General features: G+C 47.1%; 1 protein-coding gene across 2 annotated transcripts in view; it reads left to right on the top strand.

Annotated features, from left to right (window-relative positions):
- Pik3ap1 (phosphoinositide-3-kinase adaptor protein 1) overlaps positions 1-16,160 on the top strand; it is a 115,156-nt gene extending 98,996 nt beyond the window's left edge. For both annotated transcript variants that reach the window (XM_048452866.3, XM_048452867.3), the window contains 4 exons: positions 1,164-1,319; positions 6,208-6,278; positions 7,348-7,484; positions 13,676-16,160. In XM_048452866.3, the coding sequence (XP_048308823.3) occupies positions 1,164-1,319; positions 6,208-6,278; positions 7,348-7,484; positions 13,676-13,733 (422 nt within the window). In that variant the 3' untranslated portion in view covers positions 13,734-16,160. The remainder of the gene's footprint in view (positions 1-1,163; positions 1,320-6,207; positions 6,279-7,347; positions 7,485-13,675) is intronic.
- Positions 16,161-16,598: the final 438 nt, after the last annotated feature.

Genomic DNA, 16,598 nt, shown 5'->3' on the forward strand with positions numbered 1-16,598 from the left:
GGCTGTTACTAGATCCCTGGATCCAGTTTCTCTAGCATGAGAAAGACTGGGAGCCTGGGGAGACCAGCAGTCCACATTTAAGGTGTTCTCACTGAGTCCCGTCCATCTTCCCTCACACTGCCCTTCATACAGTTCTAGCTTATTCCTTAGCTTTCTGGGCGGGTCTCTGCCTTTGGCACGAGGAGTCACCTTGGAATTTCCGACATATTTGTCCCACGGAAGAACAGAGTGGTGACCTGAAGCGGTACCTGGAGGAGAGCACGTGTTCCTCTGTGTACCTGGCTCCCGGCTCCCGTGGCTTCCCACCAACCCCACCTCACACCCCCTGGGGCGGAAGCTCCAGGCATTTCATGCTGCTCACTGGCATGAGTTATTTATGCTCCCAGGACCGTGGGGTAGAAATCTCAGCAGGGTTAAAGACAAACCAGTGGCAGAGCCCAGCCTTGAGGTCGGGTCGGCCCTGAGCTGGGTACGGACTGTGCTTTCACCTTGAGTCAGTCTCAGAAGTCAGTCTTTCTCTGCATGGAGGACTTTGGTCCCACCTCCTTGGACCACTGTTGTCAGGGTAGGCTGGCCGTCCCATACCCTCTCACCTGTCATCCATAACAAATTCAGGGAGCAAGAGGCCATTGACCCTAGGAGCGGGGAAGAGCCCGGACTCCAGAGCCAGGGTTCACATCTCAGTTTGGTCCTTCCATCCGGGTGCTGGGGGTGCAGCTTCCCTCTCTGTGCTTTCATTTCAGTGGTGCTAAGTTCTCAGGTTTTATGAGGATTCAGTCGACTAAGACTGTGGGAACTCTTTGAGCTGGTGCACAGGGTGACTTACCGCCATCAGTGGAGTTTGTGATCCCCTCCTTAGACAGGGCACTAGTTCAGAGAGGTTGGCTGCATACCCCTAAATGGTGGGGCTAGGAGCCCAAGCCTTTCCCAAGTGTCTCCTCTTTTTACTCTCAGAGGTGGAAGAGCTCTTCTGCCTGTTTCTCACGCTCTGCCATCCTTTCCTTCTTCTGGGCCACGCTGGATTCTGTGGCTTTTCAGTACTGACGTGGGACAAGACTCCAGGGTCTTTCGTGTACCCTCCTCCAGGCCCAGGAGACAGGTGGCCATGAGAGACATTTAGCAGTGGCAGCCTGCCTGAAGCTCCTTCTTCCTTCTGATTTCAGAGCTGGAGATCACAGTCCCAATCCGGCATTCGCAGCACCTGCCCGGAAAAGTGGAGTTCGGAGTGTATGAGAGCGGCCCCAGGAAGAGCGTGTTTCCCCCAAGGACGGAGCTGAGACGTGGAGACTGGAAAACCGACAGCACGTCGAGCACAGCAAGTAAGCCGCGTGCCAGAGGCGCCTCGGTACCGCCTGCCAGTTCACCCGCTCGGCAGGCTCTGGCAAACACGCTTTGTTTGCTTGGTTGCTTGGTTTTGGTCTTTCAAGACAGGATTTCTCTGTGTAGCCCTGGCTGTCCTGGAACTCCCTCTGTAGACCAGGCTGGCCTTGAACTCACAGAGATCCTCCTGCCTCTGCCTCCTGATTGCTGGGATTAAAGATCTCAACGGAGACCTGATTTGGTTTTGAGAGGTGTGGAGTGTGGAGACTAGTTGTCCCGTGGCATTTGCCTAATGGTGTGATAATTCTTAGAGTACTTTCTTTCTATAAATAGCTGAACCTAGTGATGGTCTGCACAGGTGGGGAGGTGCAGCCCCACACTGCTTCACACATCCCTTCATTTTCCGCTTTTCTCTCTTGCTTTATAATAATTCTTAACATTGATTGGGCATTTACCGAAAGTAAATTGTCTTCATTGATCATTTAATGACCACAAACCCTCTATGATGTAGATTCATGGCTTCTTCTTGCCAAGGAGGAAGTGTTCAGGCTTAGTGCCTTGTCCCAGGTTGTAGCTAATAAAGCTGAGCAGGGCTGGGGTTTGAACTCAGTCTGGAGCCAAGCCAGGGCTCTTCACTGAGGCTCCTGCTTCTTTCCCAGCTGTGCTAAGGGGCAGCTAAGGGCATCTCATCAGCGCTGCGGACAACGATAGACTCAAATTTGAGAAGTCCAACTTCTGCGCGGGTGGTTTAGGATCTAATTAGGACACATCTTTGTTTTGGTGAAGAAGCGTGAATGGGAGTCTGATTGTGGCAGGCGCGGCCTGGTGTGTGGGCTGCCGGCTGGGGACACTGTTTCAGCATCTTGGGCAGCATTTGCTGACATGTTGGCTTCACTGTATCCAAACAACTGCAAAGATGATGAGAGAGGCAGAAGTATACTTCACGACTTGGGTCTCCTTGGAAGTCAGGCAGAGCATCCACCGATGACTGCAGGATAACGGACTACCCAAACCTCTTCTGGTCTTTTTTACATTACAGCCTCCTTGAGAATTTACTGTGTATTCTGGATCTGTTTCCCAGAAAAACTTATCTGTCTGTACCCCTCCACATACAAATCACACATGCACACATATCCACAAATACTTATTACGCATGCACACATGCACGATTTTGCTCACCAGGGACACAGGTCAAGCAAGACTCCTTACTGTATGGATTTTAGGGAATTCTTTTGCTTAAGGTTAAACATCCAGGTGACAGTAGAAGTCAGCTTGTGCTCTTCCTTTAATAGTCCTCACACCGTGACCTGCGGAAGCACATGCAACGCTTATCATGTGACAACTTGGGAATGTAGGCTGAACAAGAAGAAAATTTCCCCACACATAATGGGGGCAGTAACGTATACCCAAAGATTGCCTCTGCCAAAGGCAACTTGAGAATTCTGAGAATTCTGCTATCAGAGGCAGGAGAGAGCTCCCCAGAGCTCACAGGCTGCAGAAGAAACTAGAGGCAAGTGGCACTTTTCTCCAGCACATGAATGAGGAGGGATGCACCAGAACCTTCTCTGGGAGGGGGGAGTGCCTCTGCTTCCCATAGGAAAGGGAACCATAGTTGGGAAGTCGTAAAGACCAATATAAAGTGCTCGTTTTATTTCTTGGTTTTTTGGGGTTTTTTGAGGGGGGGTTACCTGGTGTGAAGTGTTGTGATTGGAAAGTGTTTTCTGTGTATTTTACTTTGGGGTACCCTACAGTGAGGACCAGGTGGACCAAGTAAGTTGTTGCCCAGAAACGGCTAGCTCATGGGACTAGGAAATGCTTTTTAATGCCAGACCAAGGCCTTACGCTCTTCCTTGTGGCTGCAGATCAGGGCTGGTTCCCGCTCCAGTTTCTGCTATGTAGCAAACCATGACAAAACTTATTTGCACAGAATACACGCATTTATTTACACCCAATCCCCCAACCTGGGCACAACTAGAAGGTGTGGCTTGTGTCTTCCCCATGATCAGTGAGCAAGGGTCACTCAGATGACCGCGCTCAGCTGGGGCATCCAGGATGGCCTCGTGTTCTCCGAGACCTTCCTCCACGTGGCCTTTAACTGAACAGCCTGAGCCTTTTACATGGCAAGGAAATTTGGGAAGGGAGGACAAGACGATTGTGCAAGAGCCTTTGAGAGCTTTGGGGTTTGTCATATGTGCTAATGTTTATTCTAAAGCAAGTCGGATGGCTGAGTCTGGAGTGCACACAGAGGCGTGAGCACTGGTGGGGGTGATGTCACTGTATGGGGCTGTCACAGCTAGTATATAGTAGACTAGTATACTGCCTTCAAACTAAAGATGACGAGGACGCCAACTTCTATCAGACAGTTGCTCTTTGCCAGCCCCATGATAAGTATATCCCTGTGTGACCTCATTCATCTAAGACAGTCAGTAAGGCTTGTAGTTTCTAGGTAACAGTTAGGGTCTAGCAAACATGCCTTGAGTCTTCTGGCAACTGAGCAGAGGGTTCAGAAATTATATCCAGATCTAACCATGCTATTACCCAGGGAGCAGCACCTTCCAATAGAGCTAGTTCCTTGGCAGGGAGGGAGAGTGGGGAAAGCCAGGCTCAGCGCCCTTTACCCTGGAGTCACACCCTGTGAGCATCATTATTTTTATGATGGCATAGCTGTCATCTCTTGGGATCCACAGAAAGACAGTTACAGGTTAAACCTGGTTATAACTAAGTAATTAAGCCCCAGTAATTAGTGCTATATTTAAGAGAACAAAAGCTGGATTGTGGAACACTCAACAGTGTTCTTGTAGATTATCTGGCCCAAGGGTTGTATGGTCATTTTCTCCCTCCTACTTGTGCATTCACTGGAGTCAGAAAGATGAAAAGAACCAGATTGTATCTTTATGGACTTGTAATAGAGGAAAGCCCTAAACTAGCACGAGGTAGATACTAGTCTGAATCTTCTTCCCTGATGACCGAGATGTGGCACTGAGAGCAGAGTATGGGGCCAACACCAGAGAATGCTACCAACTGTGTAGCCCAGGGAACTATGGGTCAGTCATGAACCCGGAGGGGAAATAATATCAGGGGGCTAAGGTTTTAGGGCTAAACATTGTGGTTACAGGTTTAGGAATGCCAAGGGTAGTGGGAGTTGATGGGTGTGAATTCCCAGTCATAGAGCCAGTGTCTGTGACATCTTTTACTTCTTGCTGATCGTGAACGTGCAGGGCACTGTGGGGTTCGCTGTGGAGACTGTGAGAGACATAATCAATGACATGTGGGCACCTAGGCACAGGCGTGGTGACCCAGGAGCTCAGAGATTGCTTTTGGTTGGGAAATCTGGAGAGTTTTGGTAGCGCTTATTCCAAGCATGAGTTCTGAGGAGGTTTGAGCCTTGGGGCAGCAGTTAGCTGAATGAGAGGAAAGAAATGACATTTTGGTAGGTAAATTGGGTTACGAGTGTAAGTCGAATAGAGAGAGGCTGGGCCGTGTTTTCCTAGTGAACAAACCAAATCCCCTGGGTTAGAGAAATATCTTGCCAAATTTAAAAATCTGCCTTGAGGGCTGGAGAGGTGGCTCAGTAGTGTTGAGCACTTGATGCTCTTCCTGAGGACCAGGGTTCAATTCCCAGCACCTGCATGGTGGTTCCTAGTCATCCATAACTCCAGTTCCACCCTCTTCTGACCTTGAGAGCACCAGGCACACATGTGGCATGTACATATAATGCAGACAAAACACACATAAAGTAAAATGAATAAATCTAATCTAAAATGTTTTCCAATCTGGGGCAAGAAAGATGGTTCTTCAATTAATAGCACTCAGTTCTCCTGTAGAGGACCCAGGCTCAGTTCCTAGTACCCATGTGACAGTTCACAACCATCTCTAACTTCATTTTCAGGGGACCTGACACCCTCTTCTGGCCTCTGTGAACACCAGGTGTGCACATGGTACACAGACATGCAAGCAGACAAACACACTCATAAAGTAAAAATAAATATTTAAAATAAGTCTGCCTCCAATCACACACACTTGTAAGCTCAGCATTTGGGAAACTGAAGCAGGAGGATGGCCATAAATTCAGGGCCAACCTGGTCTACATACATAGCAAACTCCAGACCAGCCATGGGCTAGGTAATGAGATTTTTACCTCAAGACACAAATTTTAAAATTTATCTTCTTAGTTCTACCTGATTTCACACTAGCTATGACATTGGATAACACACATTTCTAGAAAGTCCTATGGACTAGTGCTATTTTAATGATACAGGTAATAAAGTCCTAACCGAAAAGCTTTTCACTCAGAATTCCTACTATGAGAATGCATTATACGTTTGAATTTTTACTGTGTATTTCTGTTTTTGTAGTTCTGGGGATTGGACCCAGGACCTTGTACATCCACAGCTATGGCTTTTGTTTGGTGTTGGCATGTAATCTCTTATTCGAAGGTGCATCTGTGTCCCACATACACCCCTGCCCTGTAATTCCTAATTACGCAGCAAGACCATGGTAACAAAACCACCTTGCAGATTTAGAGCAACTGAGACCCTGGGTGCCTCTGCTTCCATGCCTGTCAGATCAAAGCTCTAATATCAAACAGGATTTTCAAAGGGATTAAATGGCAATCATGCTTTCGAAAGCACTCCGTGTGCAGTAAATCCTGGGTAAATGGTAGCTATTAAGCCCAAAGTGGCCATCAGAAAGCAAACCATTTTGCGTGATGCTGACAGAAAAACTGAACTCTAATGAAATGGCTTAAGGTGACTACACTTTGAAGACTCTTGTCTTCGCGGTTTATGTACTGTTTCTATTGCTATAAATAGCGTAGGGCCAGAGTTCCGCCTTTCGTTTTCTCCTGGGAGAATCCACAGTCCAGCTGATGTTGTTTCTGCCCTTTAGGCAGCGCGAGTAACCGATCAAGCACACGGAGTCTCCTCAGCGTGAGCAGCGGCATGGAGGGCGACAATGAGGTGAGAGTCAGGACTTCCACGCTACCCATCCGGTCTCAGGGGTCGTTTTATCACAAGAGAAAGCACCCACGGGGAAGGAAGCCACACATAAAAGGTCACACGTTGTGGATGCCGTTTATATGAAATAATGCAGAATGGGTGGATTCAGAGAGACGGCGTGAGGCTTGGTGGCTGGTAGAACTGGAGGGTGAGGGGCATAGGAAGAACTGTTTGATGACTTTGGGGTTTTCTTTGCAGGTGAGGAAAATGGTTTGAAATTAGATAGAAGGTGGTGGCTCTGTAAAGCTACAAATGTGCCAAAGCCATTTTGTTTCGTAATGGTTGACCTCGTGGCTATATGAATTTTGCCTCAGTATAAAGGAAGAAAAGGGGAAAGGGGAGCATAGATGGAGATAGACAAATGTACCCAGACTACTTTAGACAGGAGTGGGTGTCTGCAGGAAGGGGTTGTGTGAGAGCTGAGGGTTCCAGGGGCAGCACCGTGCTGGGCCTAGATCAGGAGCCTGTGTCGTGCTGTATGGAGCCATGGGATAGTCTTTTATGTCTCAGAGTCCAGGGTATCTGTCTCTGATTTCATCCCTCTCTCTGTACCCCGGCCTATCCTGCATTTCCACATGGGTGGTGGCATGGTCTCCAGACAGTCAGGCATCTTCTCAGCTGCTCTAGGGGGAGGCCACATTTCTACTTAGTCCATTGGTGTCAGTGTCTGTCCTGACCTGGTTTGAACCCAAAGGGTCGTGTGAGTCACCACTCACCCTGAAGACTCAGGGGAATGGGTCTGAGGGAGAGCCCTTCTGTAAACTTGCAGGTGGTTTTAGCAGACCGAGTATGAGACAGCTCTTATATTTGGAGAAGCAAGGATTTTGAGTTTAGGCAATTCGTGATAACCTGGGTAAAACTGTGTTCCTAGACTACACCAGAAGGGTGTGGAAAACTGCCATTGGCACTAGGCTGGCTCCTGGTTTGGGAACAGCCTAATAATGGTGAGGGCTATCTCATGGTGTCCAGCTATGTATGTTCATGCGTCTTGTGTAATAGTCACCTTTGTTTCTCATCTTGCATGCTATAGGATAATGAAGTCCCTGAAATAACTCGAAGTCGTAGCCCAGGTCCTACCCAAGTGGATGGAGCACCGGTGGTGACTGGAACACCAGTCATGACCCTGGAGAGGCCCCCCAGGGTGCCTCCTCGAGCCGCTTCACAGAGGTAACGTTGAAGTAAATGTGAACTTTTCTTCTCACTCTCTTAACTGTGAAGGGGGAGGGGATTTGGGAGCATCCAAGACCACCAAAGAATGAGGACAGAGCTGTGGAAACACCGATAGCTGGCACACTTCAGTGTGTTCTCTTCAGTAAAAAGTGATACTTTATTCTGCTGCCAATACCAATACATCATAACATTTGGTTTGCTTCTTTTGCCCCTGATTTAAAGCAAGACTTATCTCTATAGCTTTAAATCATGTGTAGGTGTGTGTATCTGCTTGTGGGTATGTACTCATGGACTCTGCAGAGGCCAAAGACACTGGATCCCCTGGAGCTGGAGATATAGAGAGTTGTGAACCACCCTATGGGGTGCTGTGAACCAAGCACAGATCCTCTGGACGAGCAGCCACTCTTCTTATCTGCTGAGCCATCTCTCCAGCCTCTGCTCTTCTTCTTCTTCTTCTTCTTCTTCTTCTTCTTCTTCTTCTTCTTCTTCTTCTTCTTCTTCTTCTTCTTCTCCTCCTCCTCCTCCTCCTCCTCCTCCTCCTCCTCCTCCTCCTCCTTCTTTCTTCTTTCAAGATAAGGTTTCACTATGTAACCCAGGCTAGCCTCCAACTCTCAATACCCCTGCCTGAGCCTCCTGGAAGTTAGGATTATGGGCATGAACCACCCTGCCCAGCTTAGTTGCTCACACTTTAAATAACATTTAAATTCATAAGTGAAGGGCATGGATATAACTATCAGCCTTTAAAATAATTCTTTTATATTTATGTTTTGATTTTTTCATTTTCTGTGTATGCATGTGTCCCTATGTGAAGCACCACATGTGTACAGGTGCCCACGGAAGCTAAAAGATGATATTGTTCCCCTGGAGCTGGAGTTGGAGGTGGTTGTGAGCCACTCAAGTGGGTCCTCTAGAAGAAAAGCAACGACTCTCAGCTGCTTAGATATCTCCCCAGCTCCTAAAACAAATTATAATTTTTATTCACATGTGTGTACGTATGTGCATATTTGTGCGTGAATGTCTTTTTCACTGAACCTGGAGCTCAACAATTGGCTATACTGGCTGGCTAGCAAGCACCCAGGATCCTTCTGTTTGCCTCCCCTGCTAGGATTACAGATGCATGTGCCCATGCCTACGTTTTTATATGGGTGCTTGGGATTCAAACTCAGGTCCTAACGTTTGCATTGCAAGCCCTTTAGCAAATGAGCCATCTCCCCGGGCTCCCCAGAAAGGAGGGCTTGGATGTGAAACCCAGGCTTTGATGGTTAAAATACAAAGCATGAGGAAAGAGGCCGTTTTGGCCAATTTAAATATAAGTAAAGTTTGTCTGTGGGATGTGTGAGAAAGTGCCACATAAAGGCCTTCTGTCTGGTGTTCTGTGCCTCACCATCTCTCGCTCCATTTTGGCCTCTGCTATCTACTGCCTTTCCAGCTGCTCCCAGTGACATTCCTCTAGTGACACCTGCTGCAGGAACATCTGACAGCCTCGAACTGTGCTGCCATCGTCGGCATGGCTCTCCGGCACAGCCCGAGAGATGCACATTAGGGTATCCCTACTCCCAGAAGGAGTGCATGTGATAACCATTACGCTGTTTGAAAGTTACTCTGTATTTGGTGTGTGTGTGGGGGGGTGGGGGTCACTTTGCAGGAGTGATGCAAGTATGATTACGGCGATAAATGTTATTATTTAATGACTGCTTACTCCGTGGCAGCGTTTATGTCAAACACATTAAGTGCTTAATGCTCTCCAAAGCCAGTTTTGGAATTATCACACCTTGCAGGTGTAGAGGCTGAAGCTGGGAAATGGAGAGATGCTATGATTGACAGGTTTGGGTTTCTAGTCATTATGTTACACCTGGCCAGGAAGATCAAGGTGTCAGACAGGAGGAGATCCAAGACTTTTTAATTCCTGAAGGTTGAGACCCTGAAGTCCCTTGTCTAGTTGGACCAAGAGAGGAGGTGGCAAGCTTGAAACTGCAGCCGTCGGCTTGTGCAGGATTTTGTTGCTGTTGTTGACATTGCTGTCACCGTTGTTAGTGGACAACAAAAGAAGAGGAGTTGGGAAAACAACTTCCAGGAATGAAAAGATAGAATTTGGGACATGACTAACTGCATGAGAGGAGACGGGAGAGGAACTGTTAGAGACGAGAGAGGAATTGTTCGGGGAGCTGACAAATGTGTTGTGGTAAAGATAGGACGAGCAGAGGACGGAGACACTTTCCTAGGCAGACGGTGTGGAGACCTGTAATTAACAGAACTCAAGACTTGTGTGCATTTTTGGTTTGAAAAGGATCTGCAAGTATGTGCTTGCATTATAAGTACGTGCGCAGGTTTCAGGATAGAAAGGAGGCAGTCTGTGGACAGAGTGAGGCCCTCTCTGACAATTGTGAATGGTTGACAGGCTGCGAGACACAAGGGAGTCTGGCTACATGCCCCAGCTCCGCTCTGGGAACCTATAATCCCATGTTCTCAACCTTCTCCTCTCTCTGGTGCTACCTCAGCCCACATGGCCCCAGTTTGGCTAATTCCTCAGTTGGTTTCACTTGCTGTTCACGGAGCCTCAGCTGCTGCCAGCAGACAGCCTGGTGCTTCCATCTCTACCTTCTCCTTCCTGCTGTTGACTGGGAACTTGAACTCACATGCCCCATGGGTGTCTCAGACACAGCCTATAAAGCACTGGACTCATCAAGTCACCCCAAGTCACTTCCTCATGAGTTCCCAAGCCTGGGGCAGAAACACCATTCTCCCCCTTCCCCCAGTCCCAACCCTGGGGCTTATCTGGATTCCCACCTCCCTCACAGCTCTCACGTCCAGTGGCTCTCCAGGCACCGTCCATTCTGCCGCCCTTTCAGCGATTAGGCATGCTCCCCCTTCCCATCTGGTAGTCTTTGGTTCATCCTTGAGGCCCACACTTACCTCCCTGCCCCGGGGGGCCCTTCTCCACACCGCAATCAGGTTCACCTTCTAGAACAGAAGCAGCTGAAAGTCCACTTCCTGTAAGAACCTCAGAATTGGATTCTGGGTATTTTAGTGTGCCCTGGCCCTGTCCGGCTGTACGTCACTTTGTTCTCCTGTTCTCACCTGTGTTCCACTACTTAGATGTTCCCAGGGGTGTACTGTTTCTCCAGTACAATATCACACTTTCCTTGGCAAGTTCTCTTTCTATTCCCCTCTATTTTCTGTGCATCCTTTAGTCCAAGCATCCTTCCACTAGCAATCCTTCGCTGATGGACCCGCACTCAGTGACTCCTCTAGTTTGGGTTCTCTAGTCTATTATATCCCATGTCATAGACATTGCTTATGTTTCTCTCCTCAAGTGGATAGTGAACTCTGTGAGAGTAGAGATGGTGTGTGCTCATCTGAGAATGACCTCCGGCGACCTTGTTTTGTTCTTGTTCCTTTTTATTTTTTTAGACAGGGTCTCTCTTTGGCCTCGAGCCTGCAGGGTAGGCTAGGCTGACTGTCCAGCAAGCCACAGTGGTTCTTCTGTCTCTGCCTCCCCACCACTTTGATTCCAAGCACCCCACCATGATGTGCCCAGATTTTTATGTGGGGCTCAGCTCAGATCCTCACACTTGCATGGCACGGGCTGCATCAAGAGGCTAGCTCCCCAAACATAAAAGTTACTTTTGAGTGAATAATTTTTCTGTTCTTTTCTGTGTCTGGTATATTAACAGACACACATTGGGTATTTGGTATTGCTTGGATTGGACTTCTTGAGCTCTTGCACAATTAGCCATCAAGCCAGGTATAGTGTCTGAGGCAGGAGGATTGCCAGGATTTTGAGGTTGGCCTGGTCTATATAATAAGAGGCTGTTTCAAAATAAAACCAAACAAAAAAACCCAGTTAGTTTCTAGGGACCTGAAAGTTACATTAGATGGTAAGTACAGGCACACAAAGACATACCAGCTAAGCCTGGCTTTCAAAGGACACTGTCATCAACAGGGTTCCTGGATTCTTGAGTCAAACTCATCACCAGTGAAAACTCACCCTGGAGTAAGAGTGTGCAGATGTCTCCAGTTTTGGCTTCTTGGTGTCCAAGGCACAGACCACTGCACAGACCACTCCCAATTTGGATGTAATATCCTTCTACTTCTCTGTTCTGTTCTACCTGTTGTCATAAATCCCAAACTAGGCTCCTGATCTTTTGCTGGAGCTGCCCATCAGAGTGAAACTAAATTGATGTGCTTGCAGGTGTGTCAATGTGACAGGAGGCTGAGAGAGGACCAGAGGGCACAGACTGTCTCCTAGAGGAAGACAGACTGTAAGGTTCATGGGGAAGTGTCTAAGGCTAGACCATTCATCCTTACCGTGAGATTTCTGGCTTGACTTTCTGAGCACCTACTCTAGGCCAGACATAATGCTGCTGATTAATTTCCATGTCATCTCTAAGTGCCCACATACCTTGACTGGGCAGATGAGAAAGCAGGGTCATCCAAGTTGAAATTTTAGCGCGCACACACACATGCATGCACACATGCACACACTCATGCAAGCACGCATGCGCACGCGTGTGTGCATGCGCACACACACGGAGGGGGTGGTGGAGGGAGAGAGAGAAAGTTGTGTATGTAAATAGCCATGCTTAGATGTCCCTTAAGATCTGAGCTGTCCCTATCAGACAGTCCAGTCTCCCGATTTTGCCCATTGTCTGTCTCATACACACATACCCAGTGTCTTGATAGCCAGATCCATGCTCATTTTACCTGCTGTTTGCCACACACAGTGTGAATCGTGGCAAATGTTTGTAGAAAGGAAGGAATGGCCTAAACTTGCTTAAGAGTATGGCCTGATCCATAATTTCTAGGGCAGGAGACTGGGAGGCAGAAAGACACAATTCGGCTGTTTTCACTGTATAGATCCCAGCAGTCCAGTAGCAAACACACAAACCCCTTTACTCCGGGGACCAGAGCAGGACCTCCTGTGGACATCTGTGGTTAGTCTGTGCTCTGTCTGACTCCCTCCCTTGTTCCTGAGACAGCCCTGCCATTTTCCAGTTCTCGCTATTTCCTCGACCTGACCAAAAGCAGTGCTCAGGAGGCATTTAGCAAATATTTACTCACAGATTCATTCAATCATGGACTATGCAGCTCCAGGGTTACATAGTTCAATTACAGCGCCCAACAAAGCTCTCTTTCTGCATGTATTGATTTGCTTCTTGGAGATTAAATATTGGTTTTACAGCACACACGTAGAAATGCCATCTGTAATCGTTGAACCGATCTGTAAATAGACCCACCCTGGTCTACCTGGAGTGTCACTTAGGATTTTACAAAAGTCCAAACAGAAGAACATGAAGAGGGGGCTTTTAGGTGGGCACATGCACAATTAGGGCAGCACTTAGCGATCCAATGAGGAAGTGAGAAGCAGGCACTGGAATTCTCTGTCCCTCCTTCAGATAGCTTCACTGTGAGTCTCTACCCAGGCTGCCTATTGGAATTACTAGCATTTTCCCATCTAGGCTCTATTGTGACTTAAGTACACCAAGGTCAATAGAACAGGAGATAGCTGCTATCCAGAAGATAGTTTGCTGGATGCATGGTTCTCTGGAGCAGGGGGAGGGCCCCCATCACTGGGGTTCATATTGGCACACATGCGTGTTGGTCAGGAGGCGGAGGAGACAAAGATCAGACACGGCCATGAGCTTTTCATTGTGGTTCCCACGGGAAAACCCTGAGTAGGACAGGGTCAAATTGACCCGGAATCACTAGAGTGGATAGCTATAAGAGGTGCTGAGGCAGGGGACTATCTCTGCTTATCTGGGACTGACCCTGGAATGATAAGGACACATTGATAGTGGTCCTAAAGAGGTGACGGGGGTGTGTGTGTGTGTGTGTGTGTGGTGGTCTTAGTCATCTGAGAGAAATGCAGTCCCTCCAGGCGCAACAAGCCCCAAAGGGGACAAAGCAACAGAAAATAAAAAACACACACTGCAAGCTCAAGAAATTGTGATGAGCAGGGCTGGAACTTGGGAACTGGCATTTGTCACTAGCTCCACTGGTGATTCTGACGTTCAGGGATTAGAAACCCTGATATCTATGTCATTCAGACATTTGTAGTATGTCCTGACTCCCTAACTAAAGGAAGTGTCTTTTTTTTTTATAGCTCTTCAAAGTAGCCACAAGTTGCGGATACTCAAGAATGCTTTGATTTGGTTAATTTTAAAGAGTGGCTTTATTTTTCGTTACAGGCCTCTAACCCGGGAGCCTTTCCATCCTCCTCCACCAGTTCCCCCCAGAGGTCGCTGATTCCCACTCCTAAATCAAGCCTACTACAGACTTTTAAGACTTGCGGTTTGCAGCCTGTGGCCGAAGTCTTCACACTGAGTGTTCTGCATGACTGCGGACCTTGAGATTCACCATCACTGCTGATGCCACAGCCCTGCTACTTTGGGTGCTCCTCAAAGACATTAAGGCATGGTGGAATCTGAGACTAAGGACCTTGTTCAACGTCGCTGAGTGTATTGGGTCAAATTCTTGGTTGCCGAAAGGATGAAGACTCTATCAAAATACTTACCTCTCGTATCCTATAGCAGGAGCCAAACGGGGTTGGCGGAAATGTACTTAACAAACGAGTGTACTGTAGTAAACATGGATTCGTCCATCCATACCTGCTACTCCAGCCTAGTTTCTAGAAATGGTTGTAGCATTTCCAGCAGAAGAAATGGCCTAACTTTGAAGCAGTTCAACATTTCTATGTGTGTGCTGGGGCTGGTCACATACAAAAAGCTGTCAATGATTTTAGGAAGGGGTTAAACCAGATTCCTTTTCCACCGGAGGCAGCTGGGGTCCCGCGGAAGCGTGGAGCTAAGAGAACTCAGGTGGTTCTGTGTCATCACACTTCCCCCCCTTACATGTGTATGTGTGCGGTGTGCATGTGTATGTGTGAGGTGTGTATGTGTGTGGTGTGCATGTGTATGTGTGAGGTGTGTATGTGTGTGATGTGCATGTGTATGTGTGTGATGTGATGTTGCGGTGTGCATGTGTATGTGTGTGATGTGATGTGTGCGGTGTGCATGTGTATGTGTGTGATGTGATGTGTGCGGTGTGCATGTGTATGTGTGTGATGTGATGTGTGCGGTGTGCATGTGTATGTGTGTGATGTGATGTGTGCGGTGTGCATGTGTATGTGTGTGATGTGATGTGTGCGGTGTGCATGTGTATGTGTGTGATGTGATGTGTGCGGTGTGCATGTGTATGTGTGTGATGTGATGTGTGTGGTGTGCATGTGTATGTGTGTATGTCTGTGGAGACCAGGGGCAATGTCAGAAATCTTCAGCAGTCACTCTCTGTCTCTTCACCGAGGCAGAGTCTCTCGATGGAACCTAGAGATTACTGATACAGTTAGTCCAGCTTGCTCCAGGAATCCTCTGTCTCTATTCTCCTGGTGCTGAAATTATAGGCAGGTTGCTGTGCCCCCTTGACATCTGTGTGGATGTTGGGGTTCTGAACTCAGGTCCTCATGCTTGAACGCCAAGCACTTTATCTACTGACCCATCTCCCCAGTCCCCATCCCTGCACTTTCTGTCTCTAAGGAGCCAATCCTCTTTTCTTTTACCACCCCCCCCCCCATATAAAAATATAACCATACCTGACCATTGACCTTCCAGAAGTTTACCTCTTACATATCACCCAGGCAGGGAACTACCAGCTACTGCTTTCAGTTTGGCCATTTATACCTCAGTATGTTGTCAAACTAGCCATATTGCCAGGAAACCACTGAAAACAGCCAGAACCAGAAGCCTGAGGTATGAGGTAGCCCATTTACAAATCTGTGGCCTTTATAGTTCTGGACATAAAGAAAGAGAAGGACTTGACTTTTTCCTCTCTTGAGGAGCCTGAAGTGATGGGAGAAAGAAGCTAAAATATTTCCTGCCAGACTTACTACTGTTACTATATACAGCTATCATCAGACCTGGTAAATCTGTCCAGAGAACAGAGAACTGCAACTGTGATATGAATTTTAGGATCCTGTTATATAAATCTACCTTCAAATCACAGATCCTTAATCTCACCTATGTATACAGCAAAATTATGAGAAGTATTTCTTTTAAAGTACAGACAATATGGTCAATTTTCATGAAATCATTGTCCAATCCCACATAGATATTATTATGATTATAATTATTTATCTGTTCTAGTGTATTCTTATTGGGTGTCCTTTTCTCACAATTAAAGGTTCTCCTTCAACCTCATTCCATCCAACACTCCCTGAGTTTAACTTCTGGTGGACTCTTGAGTTGTTGTGTATAAAACACATCATTGATCATGTCCACCATGTGAGAATATTTTCACAAAGTATCTCACAGAGAACCTGGAACATGGTGGCCATTCTGCAAATGTGCCTTTGGTGGTCCTTCAACCATCCTGTCACTTATTTGGGAGAAATAAGAGACTATATCACAAAAAGAACAAAAATGCAAACATTGATGTGGTTGTCCTCCTGTTGTTTATTCGCCTCCGTTTTGAGGATTTCGATAGAAATCGTTTTGTCCTAAGCCATCTTTTGGATACCAAACTTAGTTTTATGCACATATCCTGGTGAACAGGTTTGATAACATGGCAAGGCCATCCAATGGCATTAGCATCTTGTGTACACAGCACTGTTTGTGCAATGTTTGGATATATAATTGCATTTTATTCTTGCCTTAAAATAAATAGAAAACAAAATTGAAAGTGCTCTTTGAGGAACCTGGCTCTGATAACTGCGGCACACCTGAGGGACCTGATCAGAGTCAGGAGTGGCCAGTCTCAAATCCTGAGGAGATTGTCACTGAACCAGCAGGCTGGGTAGTTGTGTGTAAAAGAGGAAGGAGGAAGACTCCAGATGAAATACCTGAATGGTGTTATCAAAGAACGCTCCTAATAGTGGGAATGAATTCTTATTACTTAGAATCACACATCATCCTTTATTTATTTATATTTATTCATCCTTTACATACACAACACATTTACCCACATGTTTAGGGATACATTATGTATAATAAAAACATGGAGCTGGGTGGCGCTGGCACACACCTTTAATGCCAGCACTTGGGAAGCAGAGGCTGGTAGACCTCAATGAGTCTGAGGCCAGCCTGGTCTACAAAGCAAGTTCTTGGACAGCCATGACTG

Source organism: Myodes glareolus, chromosome 7 (genome assembly GCF_982192425.1).
Source record: "Myodes glareolus chromosome 7, mMyoGla1.1, whole genome shotgun sequence".
Lineage (NCBI taxonomy): Eukaryota > Metazoa > Chordata > Mammalia > Rodentia > Cricetidae > Myodes > Myodes glareolus.